The 23,303-nt window shown below is 39.6% G+C and overlaps 1 protein-coding gene across 1 annotated transcript; it reads left to right on the top strand.

Moving 5' to 3' along the window:
* The first annotated feature begins 2,354 nt into the window (after positions 1-2,354).
* On the top strand, positions 2,355-22,326 carry LOC110965928 (tubulin-specific chaperone cofactor E-like protein). The gene is made up of 11 exons (XM_022215129.2): positions 2,355-2,440; positions 3,843-3,966; positions 4,099-4,169; positions 6,264-6,443; positions 7,305-7,444; positions 8,072-8,253; positions 9,820-10,076; positions 12,941-13,067; positions 13,250-13,366; positions 13,479-13,590; positions 17,141-22,326. Exons 4-11 carry the CDS (start codon positions 6,296-6,298, stop codon positions 17,345-17,347), a joined length of 1,290 nt encoding a protein of 429 aa, XP_022070821.1. The 5' UTR covers positions 2,355-2,440; positions 3,843-3,966; positions 4,099-4,169; positions 6,264-6,295; the 3' UTR covers positions 17,348-22,326.
* Positions 22,327-23,303: the final 977 nt, after the last annotated feature.

Consider the following 23,303-nt stretch of genomic DNA (forward strand, 5'->3'; position numbering starts at 1 on the left):
CATTTTTTAGAGCTTGTTTTTGAAAATAGCACCACCTAGTCCATGGAGTCATAATAGAAGGGCGTAGCCCTTACTATTGGTACTATGGCTTGTGCTTTACCTCCTGATTACTGCTGGACTTGTGTTTTTTAGGACTTTAGTTGGTCATTGATCTACATTAGTTAATGAGTAGAGCTCCTAATGAAATCTTAGAGAGTAGCTCAATTGTCAATAAGTGCTTTCCCAATAATTCCTAATGGCAGACTTTATGGTAAGTAGTAATGAGTCACCACTTGTGATGCTCAAAACCACTAATGTTAAAGGAATGAATGAGTCACTACTATTTTTGTGCTTTTTGGTCTTAAACAGAAACCTCTTACTCAAAAAGACATCCGTATGATCGATTCACAGATATTCATGAGCTAATCATTACCTAACGATCCATTAATATAGTATCTTCCAGTCTGTTTCCTAGTAGCTATATCTACCATGTAGTCTTCCATTGGAATTTAATGAGGAAGTACTCCTTGAAGATTCATTAATTAATTAATGTCTCAATTCTTTTTAAACCAATCATTATCTGCTCTATAGACTTTGATTAGAAGTTATTCAATAACTAATGGTTAACTACCAGTTACTTCCTTATTTGTTCCTCAGTAACTACTCAAAATGTGTGTCCCTTATTGTAAAGTGTTACAGTGTAAGTGATAGCATTATAAACAGCTGCTTCCATTACGCTTGTTTCAGGACATTAGCATTGTACAGCCTAGAAGACATTTTATGGGATGGAGTCTCACCTGTGATTTTCTTGCAGAGACTTAAACATAACATTTAACCCACTGGTCCATTACGTCTAGCTTTTCCAACATTTATTTTGAAAAACACACTTCTACCCTTTAGACACACAACTTTTAGCTTCATCATCTCGCATGTATTACTTTAAGCTCCATTTATTCAACAAATCGTTCCTGATTCATTCATCACTTCTCTTTTGATTAGTGACTTTTGATGGGAGATTTTCACAGCTAATGATTTACTAGCTGTTAGTGCCTCTATCATGCCCTGGCAGCCATTCAAAACCATCCATCCATCCATCCATTCTCTATACACTGCTTTATCTTCACTAGGGTCGCGGGGGGTGCTGGAGCCTATCCCAGCTGACTCGGGCGAAGGCAGGGGACACCCTGGACAGGTCGCCAGTCTGTCACAGGGCTACATATACTGACAGACAATCACACTCACATTCACACCTACGGGCAATTTGGAATAATCAATTAACCTCAGCATATTTTTGGACTGTGGGAGGAAGCTGGAGTACCCGGAGAAAACCCACACATGCACAGGGAGAACATGCAAACTCCATGCAGAAAGATCCCAGACCCACCCCGGGATTTGAACTGGGGATGTTCTTGCTGCAAGGCGAAAGTGCTAACCACTACTCCACTGTGCAGCCCCCATTCAAAACCAGTATCTGTTACTTTAAAATGTTTCCAATTACACCTATTTCGTTCCTACAATGACAAGCCAAACTAGCTCTGTTGTTTTAAAACAGGCAAGCTCCGTGTGAAAGCAATCAAAGCTTTAAGCATTTAAAAAACATTTCAACCTTTAAATGCTCCCTACAGTACATCACTAATTTGGTAAAAAAAAAAAAATCGTGCCAACAACAGGCCTAATAAAAGCTGAATAATGTTCAATTACTTCATCTATGATATTTCGACCAATCTAATATGTAACCCTTGGTGACTGGTCAAAGATGGTATATTACTGTTTTTAATGCTATACATAGGCTGAAAAGGGCACATACATCTCAAAAATTCATTATTTTTGAACAATTTGTCTTTTCTCCCAAAGCTCTTGCATAAAACTGAAAACTAACCATTAAAAACAGACCTCACAGTGGGAACTCAGTGCAACAAAAGTCATTTCTGAGGATCAGATCTCCTTTTTTCCCAATAAAAATCCAGGATTTATTTTTAATGACAGGCCCACACGGAGGATACAAAATTTGTGTAGATTTGATGATAAGGGCTTATTGTTGACAGTCAGGGAGCAGACAGTCAAGCTAAGACTCAGAGACTCTGACCTCCCAAACATCTATCATAATAACATCATATGAAGCGCAGCATCTGCAGAGTGTCAGGCAGCAGAGAGCAGACAACTCACACCATGAGGATTCTCATCAGTAGCTTAATGACATCATAGCTCTGCTGCTCTGAGCAGGCTGTTTCCTTTTTAGATTTCAGTAAATTCATTTATTTTGTACATTTGCTAGTGTTAAATAAACAGGCCTTGTAAAACACCCGTTGCATCAGCAAAACATATAAAATAAATTATTAAATTAAAATATTTTAAAAACTCGCTTTCGGCTACCAAGCTACGTCACTTCCGGGCAGTAGGGAGAGAAAATGACAGCTGGTTTGTTTTCATCAACAAGGAGAATCCAAAGTACACATTGAAGGTATGTAGAACCGACGCTTTCTGCTTTATCAGTCTGTGACACGGTCTTTCAGCGTGTTACCATCATCTAGTGGTAATTTAAAGTATATTTCCATCGTTGTCATCTGTAATCCATGTCGGGCTCCATCGAGCTGCTTCTGCTGGGGGTCAGACTCTGAGTCTGGACTGTCTGCCGACAACTGACGGCCACCGACGGGCATTCATTCAGGACTTCAACGCTGTCTCCTTCAGCTGCTGACATAAAGGAAAATGATGTTGTTATTGTCTGTGCAGTGTTCGCAAACGTCTTTGGTGATGAAGCCAAACTCCATTCAAAAATCTGCCAATTTTCAAACGAATGTATCTTTTCGGCCTATTTATAGCAGAACAACACTATTACAACATATTTGTCCAATCGCTGAGAGTTACACATCAGATCGGCGTGAATCTCACAGAAGAAGTGGCTCCTGTAGCAATAATTAAACTTTAATAGTCTGTCTGCCTCTTGTTGCCAAGACCATTTTTCACCAAATTGATGTAGTTGGTAAGGCACGTATAAAAGTTGACATTTTGTCTAAATAATTAATGTTTTGTCGAGTACATTTGTGCCGAATTTACATAAACTTCGTGCTCAATCGCGCACCTGACCTATTTTTTTCAAACTGTGACGTGTACGTTGACGGACGAGCAACGAAGAAGAAAATTACTAGACTTTTCAAGGGCGTTTGGTAAAGTGTGCTTCCCACAAAACAGATGAGCCAAACTCCATTCCAAAAGCAGCTAATTTATAGGAGCTTGTGCCTTATGGGAAAACCTTTAATGTTACAGCTCACCAAACGTTACACATCAGATCGGGGTGAATGTCATAGAGAAAGCAGCACTTACTGCAGTCAAATACTTCCTTTTATATTCACTTCCCCTATTAGAGGGACGATCATTGTTCATCCATTGACAGTTACTACCTATAAAAATAGTCATTCCGTCCAATTTAGTGTTGCTTTGTCCATATGGGGCATGCCGAATTTAACTAAAGTCCTTGCTTGTTCCTTGGCCATATATATTTTTTAAAACCTTTAACACATATGTTCACAACAAATAAAAAAATATAAAATTGTCAGAATTCTCAATGGATTTCGGTGTAGCAAGCTTCACACTCAACGAAACAAGCCAGAAGCTCTTTATCCCCCTGAGCTTTTTCATCATTATTTAAATGTTTTATTCAGTTCAGAAACATTACTCACTGAGTATATTTATATTGTCTATATTGAAGTTTCACTCTGGTTGTATCTTTGCTCCAAATGAATTCCAGCAGTTGCTGTCTGATTTTAAGGAATCCAAATGTGCTTCCAAGTTCTTTTCCTATATTCGTATTGTCAAGTGAATTCATATTCATAAAGTGATCTTTGACCTTGTTTGTTCTCCAGTGTCATGTGGTGAACGTCATCCATGTCCCTTTTCGGGCCTGCCTAGAGCAAATTCTGCCGGCTGACCAAAGAGGGACCAGCACTTTTCCTGCAGACGCCTGTCAGCCCTAACAGCCACTCTGGAGTAAGACCATGTAGATGATGCTATGGGGCAGTATTTCATCTCCCTTACCATTTAGTCTTGGGTAAAAGTTATAGTACTTAGTTTCAGTGGTTACAATGGAAACAAAATGAATCAGACCTCTCCTGATTACAGGCCACCGGTACAGAAACAGAAGAGGATAGTGAGCAGTGATAGCGGTCAAGTCAAGGGAAACTTCTGTTTGGGTAAGACGATTTCTGCTACATCCTTGGTACAGTTTAGAGGCAGATCTGACTGCTCAGTGAGGACTGGGTCAGACACATATATGTCTGATGCGTGTCTTACATCTGTGAAAATCACTCTGGTGTCACAGCACAAAGCTTGATTTATTAGCTAGAGAATAACAAATTGCTTTGATACATTACCACAATTTACCGCAGCCCAGTTTTGTCAAATAAGATATCGTAACAGGATCCTTTTATTTTTTATTTCAGCAAAACCACTACATAATTTATGTTTCCCTGCAGCAGATTCCTCTGCGAGGCTCTGCCCACCATGCACTTTAAAGCAGATGCTTGTCATTTTAATTATAGAAATTTAAGTGAGGAGTTACTTTAGAAGGGACTTCTTTGCTTTGTGGTTTATTTTTTAAAGTCCATCAGACAAAGATCAGCTTCATTGCTTCATCTCCTTGGACAAATACAAAATTTATAAAAGGAGCTGTGTCTCTGAGCACACATTTTGGTGTCCATTCCTTATCCAATTATTGTTATTCATATTTTTTTTATTTTAAAAAGAAATAGACACATTTACTACACTGGACAGCTTCTTGTCATTAAGAACAGACTTGCATTTGTGTGTCTGATGTATACGTGCAGTGATTATATTCTTCTTGGAACATATGTTCCTTTATGTTCCTCAGCTATGATGAAAGTAACACGGTAAATAAATTGCTGAAATAATTAGATCACTGTCATGTTCATCAGTTAGCACCATATTAGTGTTCAGTGACAGAACAATAGGGGTGTAAATAGTGTTTGCTGTGTGAAGCCTGTGGGCTGCAGTGAACTGCTGACTGGGCAGTTCTGGCATGTTAAGGAACAGACAGAAGGAGGAGGATTGTTGAGCTTTGGGATGTCTGACATAAGCAGTTGATTCATCAGACATCAACAACATTGCAGTTCATGGGGTTAACACTCACAGCAAGATGGTTCTGGGTTTGATGCTGCTGGCTGCTTTCTCTGTCCAGTTTTATGTTCTTACTTTGCCTGTGTGTGTTTTCTACAGTCTGACAATGTGCATTGGTGCAGTAGCTGCTGCTAATGTGGCTGTAGGTGTACATGTGTGTCTGTCTCTTTGTGTTAGCCCTGTGACCCTCCAGGGTGCATCCAGCCCCTCCCATGACCCAGATCAGTGGGTGTAGCTGAGGTAACTGGTTCATCCAAAATGTCTTAAAATATACCATCTGTTAACATAAATAGAGCTGAAGCAATTAGTAGACAGAACCTTTATCAAAGCAGTCTTGATGGCTGATTAATTGTTTGATTAAAGGTCAGTTGTCAAACCAGACTTTGTTGAAGCTTCTTTTAGGTGAGCATTTGCTGATTTTTCTCAGTAGATGCTTTTAAATTTTTAGTGTTGGTGAACATGAAATATTACTCACAAAAATCACACAGTGAAATTACTTTCTACTTTCTCTTCTGTCTGCTTATATTTCGGTCAAAAAAACACAACAAAAATGCCCTGCTGTGGCACAATGCTCAGTTCTTGACTTTTAAAATGAGTTTTTAACTGCTGTAGAGATAAACCTCAAGCTGCAGTGAACTAAAATCTAGACATGTAGGAAATGTCATTAACCATAATGTTTTTGCATTCACTGATTAAATATGGCTTTACCTTAAGAAGAAAGAGTTGAACTTGTACTTCTCAGTAGATGTGAAGGATAGACATGTGGAAAGATAGCAGAGGAATTTAATGCACATCATTCAAGGAGGATTCCACTTGTCTTTTCCATGGTGGTGAAGGTGGTTAAAAAGTTTAAAGAAATGGCCAGTGTCCTGGACAAACCCAGAACTCAGAAGTTCAATAACTCGCTGATTAATAGATAAAAGTAGTTTTTGGTGAGTAATTGTTCATCTAAACTACTGTTAATTAAAAATAAATGTTAGTTACAGTACTAGTCTTGGGCCATATTTGTCCTGTGCTGTCATTTGGCTCAGCTGTGCACAGTGTATACGCTCAGTAGTGCACAGTTAGAATATATACCAGTTAAAGTAAAAACATGTCCGTGCTGACAGCTGATCACTGTGGGTGTATGTTTCTTTTCCACGCTCGGTCAGCTGAAGGGGAGGCTGCTCAGCTGGAAGGAGCCATGGAGCCACCAGAGGACAAGGAGGGCCGTACGTTTGTGGAGGTGATCAGTGAAAAGTACAGTCCAGAGAACTTCCCGTACCGCAGAGGGCCTGGTATGGGGGTGGTGGTGGTGCCCACCCAAGGTCCCCAGGGTTCCCCTATGAAAGGTGAGCTAAGGAGGAGTGGTGACTGTTGTTGTCCGCTATCATGTAAATGTGGACAAAGGCTTCTGCAAAGTGAACCCAGGCTTGTTACAGTATTACTGTTTCATGTGTAGGTAGAGAGGGCAATTACACTTTTATTGTCAATCCAGCCGTGTATTCATCACTTTAAAATATAGCATTGCTCTGTTGTGACTGTCCTCGTGACATTAAACTCACAGGTCATACATCAAAAATCCTATAAACTATATATTGTGTCTAGTCTTACTCACTGATGTAGGCTCTGGGTGGACGCCTGCCGTTGGCTGCTCCTGTCAGTCAGCTTTCTTCTCTATCTGGATGTTACCGTATACAATCACAGTGAAAGTTTCAACTTTTGCTGTGTTTTTTCTGTGGTTTATCTATTTTAATTAGTGCTGTCCTCCTTGCATGCAAATGTTCCACCTTCCACTAGTTTAACAGAACACTGCTTTCTTTGCTTAGCTCCGCCCACTGCGACTGTCATTGGTTAAAGAAATACAAAGAAGCCAGAGTGTTTTTTCCCAACATGAGAATGATAGTGCAGCCAGACCCTTCTGTTCTACAGGATGTAGAGCTCATACATACTGCTATGAACTGTGGGCAATCTTAAATGTAAAGTCTGACAAGCAGAGACTGTAGTGACCCAAAGCTGCTGACATTAACACTGTTTATTGCCAAGTGGAGTTACACTTTATGCTGGGAACTGGCTGTTAATCATTTCCTAGAGGAATGTCGGGTTTTTATCAAGTGCACGCTCATTTACTTCCTGTTTCATCGACTTAATCGACACAACCTTTGCTTCTGTTGCATTAATTCTTCTTCCGTTGTCTCCGTCCTTCCTCTCAGACCGTCTGAACCTGCCCAGTGTGCTGGTGTTGAATGGCTGTGGGATCAGCAGGGCAGGAGACCAGGCTGAGATTTCTGCCTTCTGTGCTCATGTCATGGAGCTGGACCTCTCCCACAACAAGCTGCAGGACTGGCATGAGGTGCTGACTCTGGACTTATCACAGCAGTGTGTTTGATATTTATCTCAATGACAGTGAAAAGATCAAAGCCAAAAATGAGCTGATTCCACTAACTAAGTATTTTTCCCATTGAGGGCCAGTGATGTTTACAGTGAGCCACAGTGGTGTTCAATGAACACACACTGTACAGTTAGACTGTCCCACAGACACTGTCCTCTGCTGAAAACACTCATTAGGATAACAAATATGTTATTCCACGAGATTAAAAGGTCCTAACCAAATCACATTTCCTACTGTTCAGAAATATTTGATAAAAAGTACAATGCCCAACCACTATAAGAAATGACTGAGCATTTAAAAAAGGGACAGGACTATTTGGTCTTCACATGGTGATTACTTCACAAAGTAAAACAGACTGTCTTATGAAATAAACACGCCAAACAGAGAATTACAAACCTGTGCAGGCTGTTTATGATGGTGAGTTACTTATTCTGATGATCAGCAAACATCTGTGGCCACATTGTTATCCAAAACAGTGAAATTATTGGTCTAGTTTTCAGTTTCAATCCACAGTCGTACAACGTTTTTGCTGAAAATAAAGCATCAACCAAACCAAACCAACTAATAAACATCATTGTCTCATTTCAGATCAGTAAAATTGTGTCCAATATCCCCAATCTGGAGTTCCTCAACCTGAGCTCCAACCCCCTGGCAGGCATGACCCTGGAGCCGCGGTGTGCTGAAACCTTTTCTCGGGTGCGGCGCCTCGTCCTCAACAACACTCAGGTGTCCTGGGACACCGTACTGCTGCTCACCAGAGAGATACCTGAGTAAGAACAACTGTCACACTAAATCAGGGCTGCTGAGACTCAACAGTAAGATGGCTTTAGTCCTGAGCAGATGCTGCAGTATTTCATTGGCTAACACAAAATGCAGCCTATTTCTCAGTAACATGGACGCACAATTGAATACCTCTGACCATAAAGCAACAACTATAACAAACATACACTCAAACTTTTCTCACTGACCTTACTGGTATCCAGCCACATTACAATTTGTTAGCTTTATTTTTTTAAATATGTGTCCCTCTGAAATGTCTCTTACCGTGACAGTTTAATGGAAGTGAATAGAATTTTGTTTGTTTTGTTTGCATGGCAATAAAAGTTACTTTTTTTATATTTAACATACACTATTGCTCAAAGATTTAGGGTCATCCAGGCAATTTCATGTTTTCCATGAAAACTCACACTTTTTTCCATGTGCTAACATAACTGTACAAGGGTTTTCTAATCATCAATGAGCCTTTCAACACCATTAGCTAACACAATGTAGCATTAGAACACAGGAGTGATGGTTGCTGGAAATGTTCCTCTGTACCCCTATGGAGATATTCCATTAAAAATCAGCCGTTTCCAGATAGAACATTCATTTATCACATTAACAATGTCTATAATTTATCATTCATTTAATGTTATCGTCATTTTAAAAACTGCTTTTCTTTCACAAGTAAAGACATTTCTAAGTGACCCCAAACTTTTTTCCACCACTGTATGTCTTTACAGAACTGTGTCCCTGTTGTTCAGGGTAATTCACAGACCATGCAGTAAACAGCTTCACTGGAGCTGCTTTCTCGTTTGTTTGCAGTTCCTTGGCACTGAAAAAGAGTTACACAGATAAAAAGTAGTACCTAAAGGTTTGGAAAAAAAGCAAACATAAACTTTTTCCCCCCAGAACACTTTCAGCCAGAACATAGATAACTGGCACACATTTAATTTAAGATAAGTCTTTACTGAAGAGGGGAAATCTGGGTGTTGGAGCAGCACAAAGACAGAAAACTAATTTTAGATAAATGAAGAAAGAGTAATACATATTAAGTGAAACACAATGATAGAAGAATAGAAAAAGAATTACTGGAAGCAATAGACATTGTTACTTTTGTTAAATTACGTATAAACTCACTGAATGTATTCGGTACACCTGTGAAATGTAATGCAATCCAAGCAGGATATGGTAAATTGTACTTTTAAAAAGCTTTTACAGGTGTACCTAATAAAGTAGCGGGTAAATGTATAATGTATTGTAATACCTTTATAAGCAAGCATAAGAGCAATATATGATAAGCCAGAATACATAACTGTACACTAATATGCTGGTAATATAAATATAGAATCACATTTACTGTACAGTCATATACACAGTATTATAGCACAGTATGGTGAGGAGGACATACTGTATGTGCATTTTAAGTGGAGGAAGACAGGGCATGTAAGTGGGAAAGGCCCTGCTCTCGATTAAAAACTGTCCCTATGTTATTCTCAGAGGGACCCAGCCACTCTCTTTATGTTCTACCCAGCTGTGAGCTTGTCTTCGTCCTGCTCTCTGCTACGTCTCTGCAGGCTGGAGGAGTTGTTCCTGTGCCTTAATGAGTACAGTAGTGTGAGTGCCTCCAGCGTGGCCTGCCCCACCCTTCGCCTGCTTCACATCACCGACAACAGCCTCCAGGACTGGGCCGAAGTCCGCAAGTTTGGCTCCATGTTCCCCAGCTTGGACACTCTGGTTATGGCCAACAACAACTTGGCTTCCATTCAGGACGGCAAGGATATCCTGCAAAGGCTCTTCCCCAACTTACGCAGCATCAACCTGCACAACTCAGGTCAGCGTTGGCTTGTGTGTGTGTGTGTATTTTAGGTAAAGCTATTTCAACTGGGTGTTAAGTGTACCATGATGGTTCCTGGTTTTCAGCACGCTGTTTCGGCATCTGTCCCAAATTATAGTATCCGCATGATAACAGCTGATAAAATTAGCGCAAGCAAGCATGTCACTGTATCCTACAAGCTTTGTGTTATTTGTGGAGTATTACAACAGATTCCTCTCCTCGTCGGCTTTTATCTCAGGATTGGTTTCTATTTGGGGGTGTATCAGTGGTGGGTCTATTTTTAGAGATCTTTTGAGAGTACAGGGGATAAAAACAAAACCAAAGACGTGCTCAAATTGACTTCAGAGCTTCCATTTGTCGTATCCCTCCGTCTGAGGCGCTGGAAAACATTTTGCATCGTCTTACTAGTCATATTGTCTCAGATTCATCCTTTAACTCGTATTTTTCTTAAAGTAACGAAAATTCTTTGCTGCAGCCTGAGATAATTTCACGGTGCGTTTTCCATTATCTCAAGAAGTTGTTTTTAGAAGTGCCAGAGTCTTGGAGGCAGCAAAAGTTAGAACCTAGAATTATGCTTTCAACACCGCTAAAGGTTTTCTTTTTATACTGTCAACCAACTTTTTCTTTTATAAAGGTTTTAATCTTCCTTCAGCAGTAAGTTCTTCCTCTTGTCGCTGCAGGTTTTAGCAAATGTTGCTCAAACTGAGGTAAATATAAAAATGTAATTTGAGCACGACTTTCAGCAGTGGATTAAGACACCTTTGGTGTTCTACTGAGTACTTCCAGCAGCAGTGTATGTGTAACTGAGCGTGTGTTCATGGTAACGAGGTGTATTGTAACTCACTGATGTGTATTTAATAGTTTTTGGACAACAGTGGAGCTCTATGGCAAAGAGGAATACAATGATTGTAAGATTTGTTGAGAGCAAAACAAATATAGAAAAATATCCCCAGACTTATTTCTTAGGCAAAAGTTTATTTTCACTTGCTCCTGCTGAGACATTACCTGAAAGGACAGTTTCTGATGTTGAGCTCTGTCTGGGGGAAAGTTAATTATTTAAAGTTTCTTTTTATTTCATGGTCAGTGGGAGTCTTGGTCACTGTTGTGATGTTGTGGTAACCAGCTGAATCCAGTTCAGGCTGCCTGGGTTAGCAAGGAGTTCTGGTTAGAGACATTCAACATGACTGTGGGTCATCACCTAAGTTTACTGCCTTTTTATCTATCCTGTATCTGGTAAATCTAGCAGCAAGAGCAGTAAATCCAACAACCACATATGCTAGATATTAACTGTACAGCCTTCAAATCTGCACCGATCAGCACAACATTCACTGCCTGCTTAATATTGGGTAAGTCACCTTTGTACCGCCTAAACGTGGACATGGCGTGTCTTGGTGTGTTCTGTGGCATCAGGCACTGGGACGTCAGCAGTGGATCCTCTGCAGGGTGGGGTGTCCATCCATCAGGCTTGTTTCGGCACATCCTGCAGATTCTCAGATTGGGATTTTGTGACTTTGGAGGCCAGGGCAACACCTTTGGCGGTTTGTTGTGTCCCTGGGCAGAGCAGTATTTTCCTGCAGGATGAGGCTGGAGCGCTGTTGTCTTAATGAGGTGTGCTTGGTTTGATAAAGTACTTAGATAGGTGGCGCCTACCAAATTACCATCCACATGAATGCCAGGAGCCAAAGTATCCAAGCAGAACAATGCATTGTCATGACATGATTAACATTATACACGTCAGCCATCAGTGAGTTTAACCCAAGGACGCTGACGGTCACGAATTCACAACAGACTGCTTTCTGTCAGACTGCAGCTGAGATAGCATATCCATTCCTCCAGTGCCGGTTTGTGCATATTTAATACGTACCTCAGAACCTTTTGCACTCACTGGTTTCTGGTAGGACCGGTCGAAGTGGGACCTAATTATTATATGTTTGTTATTATTAATATTATATATCTACTCTATGCGCTACAGACAAATCTTCAGTCTCCGCTTAATTTAGCATCAGCTGGAAAGCAAAAACACAAATGATTAATTTTTAATAGATTTGTAAATAAATTCATGCATCAAGGCCTTAATGTACGAATCAACAGTAGAAAAAAGAATTTTACAATTGGCTTATTTCACATTCTATCTAAATCTAGTTTGTTTTCACAGTTCCCCAGAACAGCCTGGAAGATACAGACATATTCAACCTTACAGCTGCTTTAAGTTCTCATTTAGAGCCATGTTAATTGTGTGGTTCTGGGATTGCAGTTCTGTCACCTCACAGACTGAAATATCTCAACAGCTAATGGATTTGCTGCTATTAAATCAACCAGTTCCCAGCAGCTGTGCTTGCTTATGTCTGTATTTTTGTCCTCAATGAGTACTTCACTAATTTAGCATCATGCTCTTAAAGCACAGTCGGACTGTAAAGAAAGAATAAAGTCAATGTAGAAGAGCTAGAGATCACTTGTCTTTGTATTTCGATAAGTTGCATCTTTCTTGTCAAAGCCTGGTGCCTTCGTTCATTACCCACAGTACAACTGAGTAGTTCAGGTGTGGGTTGAGCTTGGTTTAACTTTAAGTGCACTACAGTGGTTTACTTCTTTCTGACTGCATAGTTCTAGTTTTGCTTTCATTTTTTTAACTTGTGTCTTCAGACTCAGTTGATGCTGATTCAAAAGGTATCACTTGAGGACATTTATGTGACTTCACAGCTCCCTCAAAAGGGGAATTTGTACAAGAAGACAGGTCAGCATCCAACATTTTCTACATCTGCAGTCATACTCCCCAACACCTGGAAACAGACTATAATGTGCAAAATTAATTGAGTTTCCTTGAACAGTTCAAAACACGTCTCGTCTTTGTGTGTTGCCAGGTCTCAATCAATGGGAAGATATTGAAAAACTGAATTTCTTCCCTAAACTGGAAGAAGTGCGACTGCAGGGCATTCCTTTACTGCAGACCTACACCAACGCAGAGCGACGCAGCCTCATGATAGCACAGTAAGTCATATCGCTGCCATTAGCACACGGAGAGCACCGAGGAGAGCTTGAAACTGAATTAGACATGGATCTAAGTGTGCCTTCTGAACTGTAGAAGTCAGTAATGTGATACATCTTGTGATTCATGCTCTGTCACAAATATCTGCCACTTAACTGATTAATGCATATATGCTTCCCCTCAGGCTTCCCTGCATATCAATGCTGAACGGCAGCAGTGTGACCGACAGTGAGAGAGAAGACGCAGAGAGGTTCTTCATCCGTTACTACTTAGACTACCCAGAGGAGGAGCTGCCTTTTAGGTGAACTGTACTCCCTGTTCTTGCTCTAGTTACAGTGGGTCAAGTGTTGGTGTCATGTGGAAGTGTGTGTGCTGTTGAAACACACCACTCACCCTGCTGTTATCCTCCTCAGATACCATTCCCTGGTAACCAAGTATGGGAAGCTGGAGCCGCTCGCCGAGATTGATCTTCGACCTCGATGCCGTGCTCAGGTGGAAGTTCACTGTGAGGAGAAAGTAGAACAGGTCAGTGTTTAACAAGACACTGTTCAGGACAGTTCCCAAATGCAGAAAAACATGTGCCAAGCCTTAAAGTGTTATAATTGAACCTTATTTTCTGTTGTTTCTTCTCCAGTCATACTTGACCTTGCAGTTAATTTCACTCTCCTACTTTTAAAAATGCACCACCATTCAAAAGTTTGGGGTCACCCAGACAATTTCATGTTTTCCATGAAAACTCACACTTTTATCCATGCGCTAACATAACTGCACAAGGGTTTTCTAATCATCAGTTAGCCTTTCAACACCATTAGCTAACACAATGTAGCATTAGAACACAGGAGTGATGGTTGCTGGAAATGTTCCTCTGTACCCCTATGGAGATATTCCATTAAAAATCAGCTGTTTCCAGCTAGAATAGTCATTTACCGCATTGACAATGTCTAGACTGGATTTCTGATTAATTTAATGTTACCTTCATTGAAAAAAATGTATGTTTATGCCTGATATTTTTCTCAAAATGTGGTCCTGGCAGCGTGAGCCAGTAGTAGAGCGTTTAAACAAGTGCTTAAGGACACTTTGTTTGTGGTGTGATTTAAAAACAAAGCTGTGAAATGAAAAAAAAATCTAAATCAATCACTCTGAAATCAATATCAAATATATAAATGAATAGCAGGACTAATACTGGCTAGTTTGTATTTGATTTGAGTCTTCTAAACCCACTAATTTGATTGACAAATTAAGTCTGCGCTGATTAAACAAAAAAAGCCCTTTTCTTGCTGCTTTCTTACAACTAATCCTCGGTTAGCAGAATGCTGTTGTTGTTATCAATCATTTGTTTGCATCTCTGAGCTTGTGCATAAGCTGAAAGGTGTGGTTACCATGACAACAAATCAAAGCCTAATCAGACATAATATGTAAAGATAGAAGCCCAGTTTAGAAGCATGTGCAGATTGTGTGTTGGGGTCAGTCTTTCAAAAATCAGGACATTTCTAAGTGGCCCCAAACTTTTGAACAGTAGTGTAGATACATTTAGTTTAGGAATCACCTGCCATAGATTTATCAGTAAATATAGCGTTTTGACGGTATGCTTAATATTGGTATCAACACAAACCCACGTCTAAATTACTCATGGTTGCACCAACAGATAAAGCTGTCCTGCTCCACCTTCATATATGTGCTATGGTAGGCTGTAAATATTTCTAGCAGTTTTCTAGTTATGCTCTGCACTCCCAGTTGCAACAGTACGGCAACCTCAGGAAACCCTTCATTGTTAAAGATAGTTCAATAAAACATGTCATGGAAGTCCCCATGCGGTTATTATTTCATATCAGCAGTCAGTGATTGATGTCAAAGCAAAGCATTGCTGTTTGTGGCAAATTTATTTGATTCAAGTGTCGTTAACCAACTCTGTCAGGCAGGATGCTTGTTAGAAATTTGTGCAGCTGATACACATAACTTTAGAAATATGTCTTGGGTCTTTAGTTTTCAACCAGAAATGAGAATGTGTGCATGCCTGATGGAGAAAATGAGTGATCATGTGTAGAAATATGAAAGAGTTATGAGACAAGCAAAAGGTGGAGCTCAATAAAACGCTTGTCTTTGAGCATTTCTCTCAGTACAGACACTATATGGATTTAATGAAAGTGGCAACAAACCAATATGTCTGACAGGAAGAGTGGAACTGAAATGAAGTCAGATTGTATAGACGTCTATAAGAAGATTACCCTATCTCTCATATGATTTGTTACCTCAGAAAACATGTTCCTAAAGAGTTCATGTTCTCAATCACTAGTTTCGAGACTTGTAGAATACGACATGATGCTCATTTAGTAAACTATGGGCCTGTCTCTCTAAAGTCCTGGAGCATAAGTAAATCCTGGTGTGCTTTGAATGAGAGAACGCCATCGTGTACGGTCAGCAGCAGCTCTTGTAGCCTTCAAGTTCCTGTGATCTCTTTGATGTCATCAAGCCCACTCGCTGCAGGTCTACCTCTCTTTCTCTTTCCATTAACCATCCCTTGAATGATTGTTTCCTCAAGGCAGTGATTCCCGATGGCGTGACCAAAATAGTTGAGTTTAGTTGCGATCATGTTAGCATGCAGTGTTTCTTCGACTCCTAGCTCCTTGAGTACAAATGCATTTGTTCTCTGGTCTGTCCTCGGTATCTTCAGGATCCTGCGGTAGCACCACATTTCAAAAGAGTCCAGTCTCATTTTATTTGCTGATTCATAGTCCAGGATTCAGAGCCATATGATGTCACTGCAAAGGCTGTTGATTGAGGTCTTTGTGCAGGATTTACTGCAGTCATTGCCATAGTTGTGACTGATATGGTTGTAGGTTGCCATGACACTGTATTCCACACAGTCACTCAAAATTGTGGAGGCAGCTTCTAGATACAGTCTTGGTGTTGAGGTCATTAAGCGTTGACATGTTTTTGACGATTCAAATATGCAGTTTAACCCTTGTGTTGCCTTAGCATCAAAAATGACCCGGCCACTATGTTTCATTGCAGAGAAAAACCCCTAAATGACTTTTTTCAACTTGAAATTGGATGATTTGTCCTTGTGTTCAGAGACTATAAAGGAGCTCCAGATGACAGTACCACCAGTTCTCTCTTTACTGAAGCCATGAGGGCAGTTTTAAGTTTTTAGTACCCAGCAGGTCAGAGATCAGATTTTTAAGAAGAAGGACTGTAGAACAAATACTGTGTGCTGCACATATGACAAATGCATTTGCAAAATCCGTTCACACACATTTGCATTCTAGCCTACGTACACTAATTAAAGTTTAATATGTTCTTCATATTTTTGTTTTACATCTATTATCATATTTTATTCTTAAGATTGTTGCAGGTTTTGCACCTTGTGGATGGGAGCAATGATTCAAAAGATGTGAGAAGACGAGTATTTTGTAGTTGAGTTCTTGTAGATGAATTCCATTGCACAATCTACAGTACACTGTGGTTGTTTCCCTTCAAAAAATACATTTAAAGTCACTTTCTGCACATTTGTGGTACTTTCTTAGCATATACAAGTACTATCTCTTGCTAAAAAAATAATGTTGGCATCCATGCAGTTTCTTTAGCAACAATAATAGTGATAGTAAACCTCTATTTTAGTAAAGAAAACAGTTATAACATGTGTGATGTAAAAAAAACAGTGGCGTCTACTGATTAAATACAGTCTTTATGAGAGGAAAAACTAGACATTCACAAAATGTGTGATGCATGAGAAGTTTTTTCTTCATATAAAATAGATTTTGGTGGAAAATTCAATTAAGCTGCTTTATTTTAGAAGCTCAGAGGAAGCTGGTCATTTTTGATGCTGAGGACAAGAGGAGGGTTAAGAGGATTCCCAAGTTTTTCATCCCTGACTTCCAAAATAACAATGCCAAAGACTCACAATGACCAATGTCTCCACCAGTGATTGAAGCAAAAACCTTGCACACGTAGACTGATAGTCACATCCAAACACAGGGAAACTGTAAACACAACAGCTTAACAACCACAATATACAGTTAGAACAATGCTAAGACTGGGTCTAAAATCCGTGTGTGACTGTTTGTCTTTGTGTCAGCTGAACATCCGTTTGGACCAGACGGTAGCTGAACTGAAGAAGCAGCTGACAACAGTGGTCCAGCTGTCTGCGAACAGCATGAGGCTCTACTACATCGACAAGGGCAGCGCCTTCGGCCCGGAGGAGATGAAGTACAACACCCGGGCCCTCCACTCCTACAGCATCCAAGACGGTGATGAAATACTGGTTGTGCCCAAGACCAAGTGAACAGCAAGCGTCCGGCGGGCTGACGAAAGAGAATTGATTAACTGGATTATTTGTTGATTGGTTTACTGACATTGCAGAATAAATTGGAAAACACATACGGAACAGCAGCACCCCACTTTCTGGAATGGAGAGAGAGGAAAACAGCAAAAGGTGAAAGTGATGCGAGCACCATCATAGAGACTGGACAGTGTGCTGCTGGAAATGCAGCCCGGAGAGAATTTTGTCTTTATTTATTTCAGCTTTATTTGAGGGAAACCACTGCAGCTAGTGGGCAAATCTGTCACACTGAAGAGCAGGCTGAGAGAGCAACTCGCAGTCAGCTAGCAGCTTTAGCGGAGGGGAAGGCGCTGCTGTACCAGCAAAGCTTTGCTGCAGCTCTATCTCTTAGCACACGGCATGTACCATAGCACCTGCATAGGCAAGTAACCAACACCACTCGCTTGCCTACTTCTCGCAAAAGCTACCCTGATCAGTAGTGACGCAGTGCTGCCGAGTGGAGAGGGGCTCTCATCTGCACTTTTACCTTAGGCACAATATCAGGAAGAGCAGCAGTTGTTAGAGGAACACTCTTGCCTAAAACACTGTTAAATGCAGGGCTGGTGATGAAACTTGCATTTTTTTTTGTGGGTCCATTTTGTTGTTAAGTGGTGTTAATTCCATATTTCTGTGGCAAATTGCCAAACTTGGAGGATAGTGCGTCATTTTCATATAGAACAGGTGTTCTTTCAGAGCCATAATGACACTTAAAATTAGAGTAAAATGTTAAGAATAAGCAGATTTTAAATCCCCTACAGACATGTTAAAGCTTGTGTGATATAGGTTTTCCACAAGATAATCTTTAAATGACATCATCTCCTTCTCTCTTATTGAAAAATACCAAATTTATGAATATGCAAGTATTATTCATTCTCATCTGAGCATAGGATGTCAGCTGTCCACGTCCCACTTCCACAGTAGTCATAAATCACTGCTTGTACAAACATGTGAAACTGAGAGTCAAGGTGAGAACAGAAATGCTTCCCCTTCAGCAGATGAATGTGAAAATGCTTCTCTACAGTCAAACTCACACAGTGAAGCTCAGACATCCAGGTGAAGTCATTATGAATGGAGGGAGACTTTAAATACAGCAAAAAGGCATGAAGCAGGTTAAGGGAAAACCGGCTGTAGAAAAAGCAAAATTAGGCCGCTTCATGGCAAAATAACTACGGCAACAAAACACTCACAAACTGATGACATCTAACAGAGAGCAGGCTCCTTATGGGTCTGTGATTTCCATTATCAGCAACTAAATTCTGACCTTACTGTCTTTCTCATCACATGTATACACAGGCTACCTTTAAGCTGCTGTTGTGTCGTGTTATGTGCCGCCCCCTACAGGCTTCATTGTGTCTTTGATTGTAAAAACAAAGTGCTCTGCCACCGCAGGTACCTCACTAGAGGAGATTCTTTGTGAGGAAAGAGTGACACAAACACACAGCAGGGTACCTACAAGACAATCTCCTAGGGAACAGTCTGCATCAGAGCGACAGCATTGTTGATTATATTCGGACCATGTTGTTTCATTTAGAACGCTCTTGGGTGAACTTTTTCATGGACTATGGTAGCAGTGTGGTTTTAGCCCCTGATTTTGAGCAAATGGTGTGGTAATATTGTCACATTATCATCAGGCATGTAAGGTAACCACATTCCTTTTTACCTTTTTTTTGTCATAGAAATTATGAATGCATAATGTCTTTAATTACGTCTTTAGCGATCCTTTAAATGCTTAATCAGCGTACTTTCTTTATCGCTTCTTTACACATGTTGAAGTATGTAATCATCCCTGAACAGATGCTGATCTCAGTTAAGTGCATTTATATGTGTCTTTGAACTGCACACTATCAGTGAAATATCCCCTCAAGTCATCTGACACATGCTACTCTACTATACATTTCAGTCCATCCTGCACAGAGATAGTTTCACCAAAGATAGCTCATTATGTTGGTATTGTTGTTATTATAATGTGGAATATATGCGGTAAGTATTGATTTTGATATTGAGCATCCATCTCGTATAAGAGGAGCATTGATGTTAGATGTCTGGTGCTATTGATTTTTCCTATAGCAAGCGGTTCAGCAGAGTAGGAGATTCTGACACAGTGTTACTGCTATGGAAACAGCTCATACATCTTTGGCTGTTTGGAAACAAATGTGTGTTTGGGCTGTAGCTCCAGTTCATCCACTGTCAAAAGAAAACTCGGCTCATTGTTCTTGAGCCTCTTTTTACCCTCCAAAAGTATCAGTATCTCAAGTATGTAAATACCACAACTTTTCCCTCCTTAACTATATTTTACCAGTGTTGGTTTTCTAACACTACTGCTATACTTGAACAAGACTATATATGAAGGTATATACAGCAGGTTAAATGAGAAGAGTTACAGTACTGAAGCCCTTTCTACCCATTTTACCACAGTAGTGCTGAATAAATGTTAGTGTAGCATGAACCACAGCCATAGAAACCAGCACACAAAGAGGCAGCAGTGCAGTGCTGGCACCAACATCAAGTCTGGACTGAAGTACTGAGCTGAAGTGTCTGTGCTAGTCAATGTGGGATTTGTTAGGAGTGAGAACATATAGTGTGTAATTGTTTGCAGAGTGACTGATTTAATGGTATGCATGTTATTTAGTATGTGTTTTCGAAGGAAGTGATCACTATGCCTGCTTAGACTTACGGAATAATGCACTTGATGGAACATTTGAAATCTTTTACTTTCAGTGCGAGAAAAATATTGGAAGTCTTGATGTAACTATTGTTGATTTCTTTTAGATTCTTATGTTATTTATTGTGATTCCTGCTTACTGTCCAAACTGCTATAATCTGAAAATCTTGGCTTAGCCATTTTACAGCCCTTAAAGACCCTGAAAATATAATGAAATATTTTAAGTATTTCTCTGTAACATCAACAAAGATTCACAGCTAATACATCAACCGAGTTAAAGTCAGGAAAAGAGCGTTTTTATTTTTTTATTTATTAACGATGTAACAGTCAAAAACTGACAAATCTGCTTCTTCGGGACTGTGTGGGAGTTCTTTTTAACAAATGTGATTGACAGTGGACTGGCAAAATAAACAAACAAGCCCAACACGCATTTTGATTTCAATTCTGATTGGTCCAAATCAGCTTTTTCTAGCTCAGACCCACCCACTAGCGAGAAGACACAAAACAGAAATAGTTCTAATTCTGGCAGAAAACGTGTTCATGTAGGATGCACTCTTTATAATCAGAAGCTGACTGTCAAAACAGCTTTTCAGGGCCTTTAAGGGAAAAGCCTTCCTTAACCTCCTTTAACCTTTTGTTGGCCATTTGGTCATTTGTTTTTGCATTATTCATTATTCAAATTGACTGGACTGTTAACTCTAAACACGAGGTTTTGGTGTCAGTCCTGCAGAATTATACTGTGAGTCTTTGTAGAATTGCCTTTTATTCGCCATCCAACAGTTCTCCAGGGAGACATACATCACAGAGACAATAAATCCACCAGCAGTAGCCTCAATAGACGACAATGCAGTACAGCCACAAGACATGCGATGGTTTGAGTAAGAAGTGACTCTCCTTTGGTGTTCATTTCTCAAGATTTTGCTGCCAACTTTATCATTGTGTTTTCTGCAAACTCGCATATAACCCAGAGATGTATATTACATGTAGAAGAATACTTGGAAAATGTACTCATCTGAATTCTGGTGAGAAGATTGGTACCATCGGTGTGTGTGTATGCTAAATATGAAGCTACAACCAGCAGATGGTTACATTACCTCTACAACGGGACTAGAAGAATCTGGACTGGCTGTGTCTAGAGGTTCAAAATATGCCTGCTAGCACCTCTAAAGTTCACGAAATAACTTGTTATATCTTGTTTGAGTGATCAGCACAAACAGTAAAGCATAAATATGACATGTTGCGGTTTACTGTCCAGCAACAACCTCTCAGACTGGCACATAACTCTGCGTAAAACTGCAACTTCATGTACACACACTGCTGTGTACTGTATATTTTACTACTTCTCGATGGAGCCATGCTAACTGTTTGCTCTTGTTTCGAGTTTTTGTGATAATCTAACCAGCTGCTTATGACTGCTTCTCCTTTAGCATACAGACCAAAGAGTTGTATCCATTTTCTCACCCAAGTGTAAGAAAGCTAATACACGAATATCCAAAATCTAAGGCCATAAGATCAAGGGAGTTCTTGGAGGGTGTCAGTATGCAACATTCCTGATTGAACACCTCCTGAAAAGTAACTGAGGGTGGATTTTTTCCTTCAAATTCAGTCACATAGAACCCATTCACTCCATCGACGCTCCTAAATATTCAGTCTATATTGTAAGAAGCAACTGAGGAAACTGAAGTTTAAACACTGCACAAATGTGATGAACTGATGTCGTGTCTTTTTATTTAACAAACTAGGCCTTGCCTGCTGAAATGAGGATAATTAATGCATTGAATAGCTCTATATTTCCTTTGCTTAGTTAAATACTCAACACATAATGCTAGACATCTGGCAGCTTTAGCACGGCACATCCTGTCTGAATGGGAACCTGTGAAAACTAAATAGATACGTGCTACTCTGGATACATCTCTAAATACACTGCTTGAGTCATCTGCCTCTAAAAGTAGTGCACCAGAGCTCACATGAATCTCAGAAGGCTATATTTGTCTTTGATTATAGCAGTATAGATTTTGGTTGGATTAAATGTGCAGGATGTCCAGGTTTCATCCCTGCTCATTCTTTTACACCAGTATTTAAGCTGATCAATTCACTCATCTATATGTAACACGACACTGTTCATAATCTGTGGCATTTAAAACATAGTCATGTTTTTTTGTAGGAACCTATATAAAGTTTTAAGTGGATCAGAATATCAGAATGAGTCATCTCTCTTGTAACAGTATATGCAGAGAAAGATGCGTCACTTAAGAGTAATAAATGGCAGTCTCCCTCCTCAGTGTGTGGCACTTTGTTGCGTTCAAGGCAGCAGCTTTGGAAGCATGTCAGAGGTTTCAGATGTGTTTCATTGTACAGATGGTTCTACTGCAGCATGACTTTATGAGTCATTCACGCAGTGCTCGCACACTTCAGTATGAATAACTACTTGAGTGCTGGTTCTTGGAGTATTTCAAAGAAACAGGCTTCGACGCAATTTATTACAGGATCTTCAATATTCAACCCAATTAATCACAGACAATAATATACAGTAAAAATAGAGTATTATAGGAGAACTGAAAGTCAACGTTGAACACAGTTGCAACTGACTATATGGAAAACGAAGTTAATAGAGAAAAAAATGTCAAATGCTTAATTCTTTGAAAGCATTTTCTTTTTATTGTTTTTCACATTTAGTTCACTAAAATCTCAATCTTTATTCTTAATGAATCTGTGTAAAAGAGCAGCAGTGTAGCCTGTACAGATCAAATGTATTTTCATTTTAATGGCAACAAATGATCCTGAGATATTTCTCTTTCTTTGTATTTGCTAAATTCGTACAACTTAAATCAAAATGACTACTGTTCCTATGCTTCTATTTAAAAAATAGCAATGCTTTTTCATTGACAATTAATTACAAAAGTGGACAAGGACCACAGTTTCATGTGTCTTTTTTATTTATTTTTTAAATGTTTTATTGTAAAGAACACATTCTCGTGAACACTAGGTACACAACTGTTCATACAAAAAATAAAATAAAGAAAAAAGCAAAGTAGTACATAGTCAGAGTAAAATAGGATATGTCTCTAGTAAACTCAAATGAAAATGTAATAAATTTTACTTTTGTTTATTTTGCTTTTCTTTTTTAAATGTATTTTAAAGAAACGGTCTATACTAGGGGAAAGCATATAAAAAGGAAACATAAAAATAAATAAAATCAGAAAGTAACACATAATTCAGAATAAAATATCAGCAGACCATAAGAAATCGATTGAAGCC

Source organism: Acanthochromis polyacanthus, chromosome 13 (assembly GCF_021347895.1).
Source record: "Acanthochromis polyacanthus isolate Apoly-LR-REF ecotype Palm Island chromosome 13, KAUST_Apoly_ChrSc, whole genome shotgun sequence".
In the NCBI taxonomy this organism is placed as follows: Eukaryota; Metazoa; Chordata; class Actinopteri; family Pomacentridae; genus Acanthochromis; species Acanthochromis polyacanthus.

What these genes read in the sequence shown, in the direction of transcription:
- LOC110965928 (XM_022215129.2), top strand. Translation starts at nt 6,296, where the DNA reads ATGGAGCCACCAGAGGACAAGGAGGGCCGTACGTTTGTGGAGGTGATC. An exon ending in CATCAACCTGCACAACTCAG is followed by an intron (nt 10,077 to 12,940) that starts GTCAGCGTTGGC and finishes GTGTGTTGCCAG; the next exon opens with GTCTCAATCAATGGGAAGAT. An exon ending in GTGAGGAGAAAGTAGAACAG is followed by an intron (nt 13,591 to 17,140) that starts GTCAGTGTTTAA and finishes TCTTTGTGTCAG; the next exon opens with CTGAACATCCGTTTGGACCA.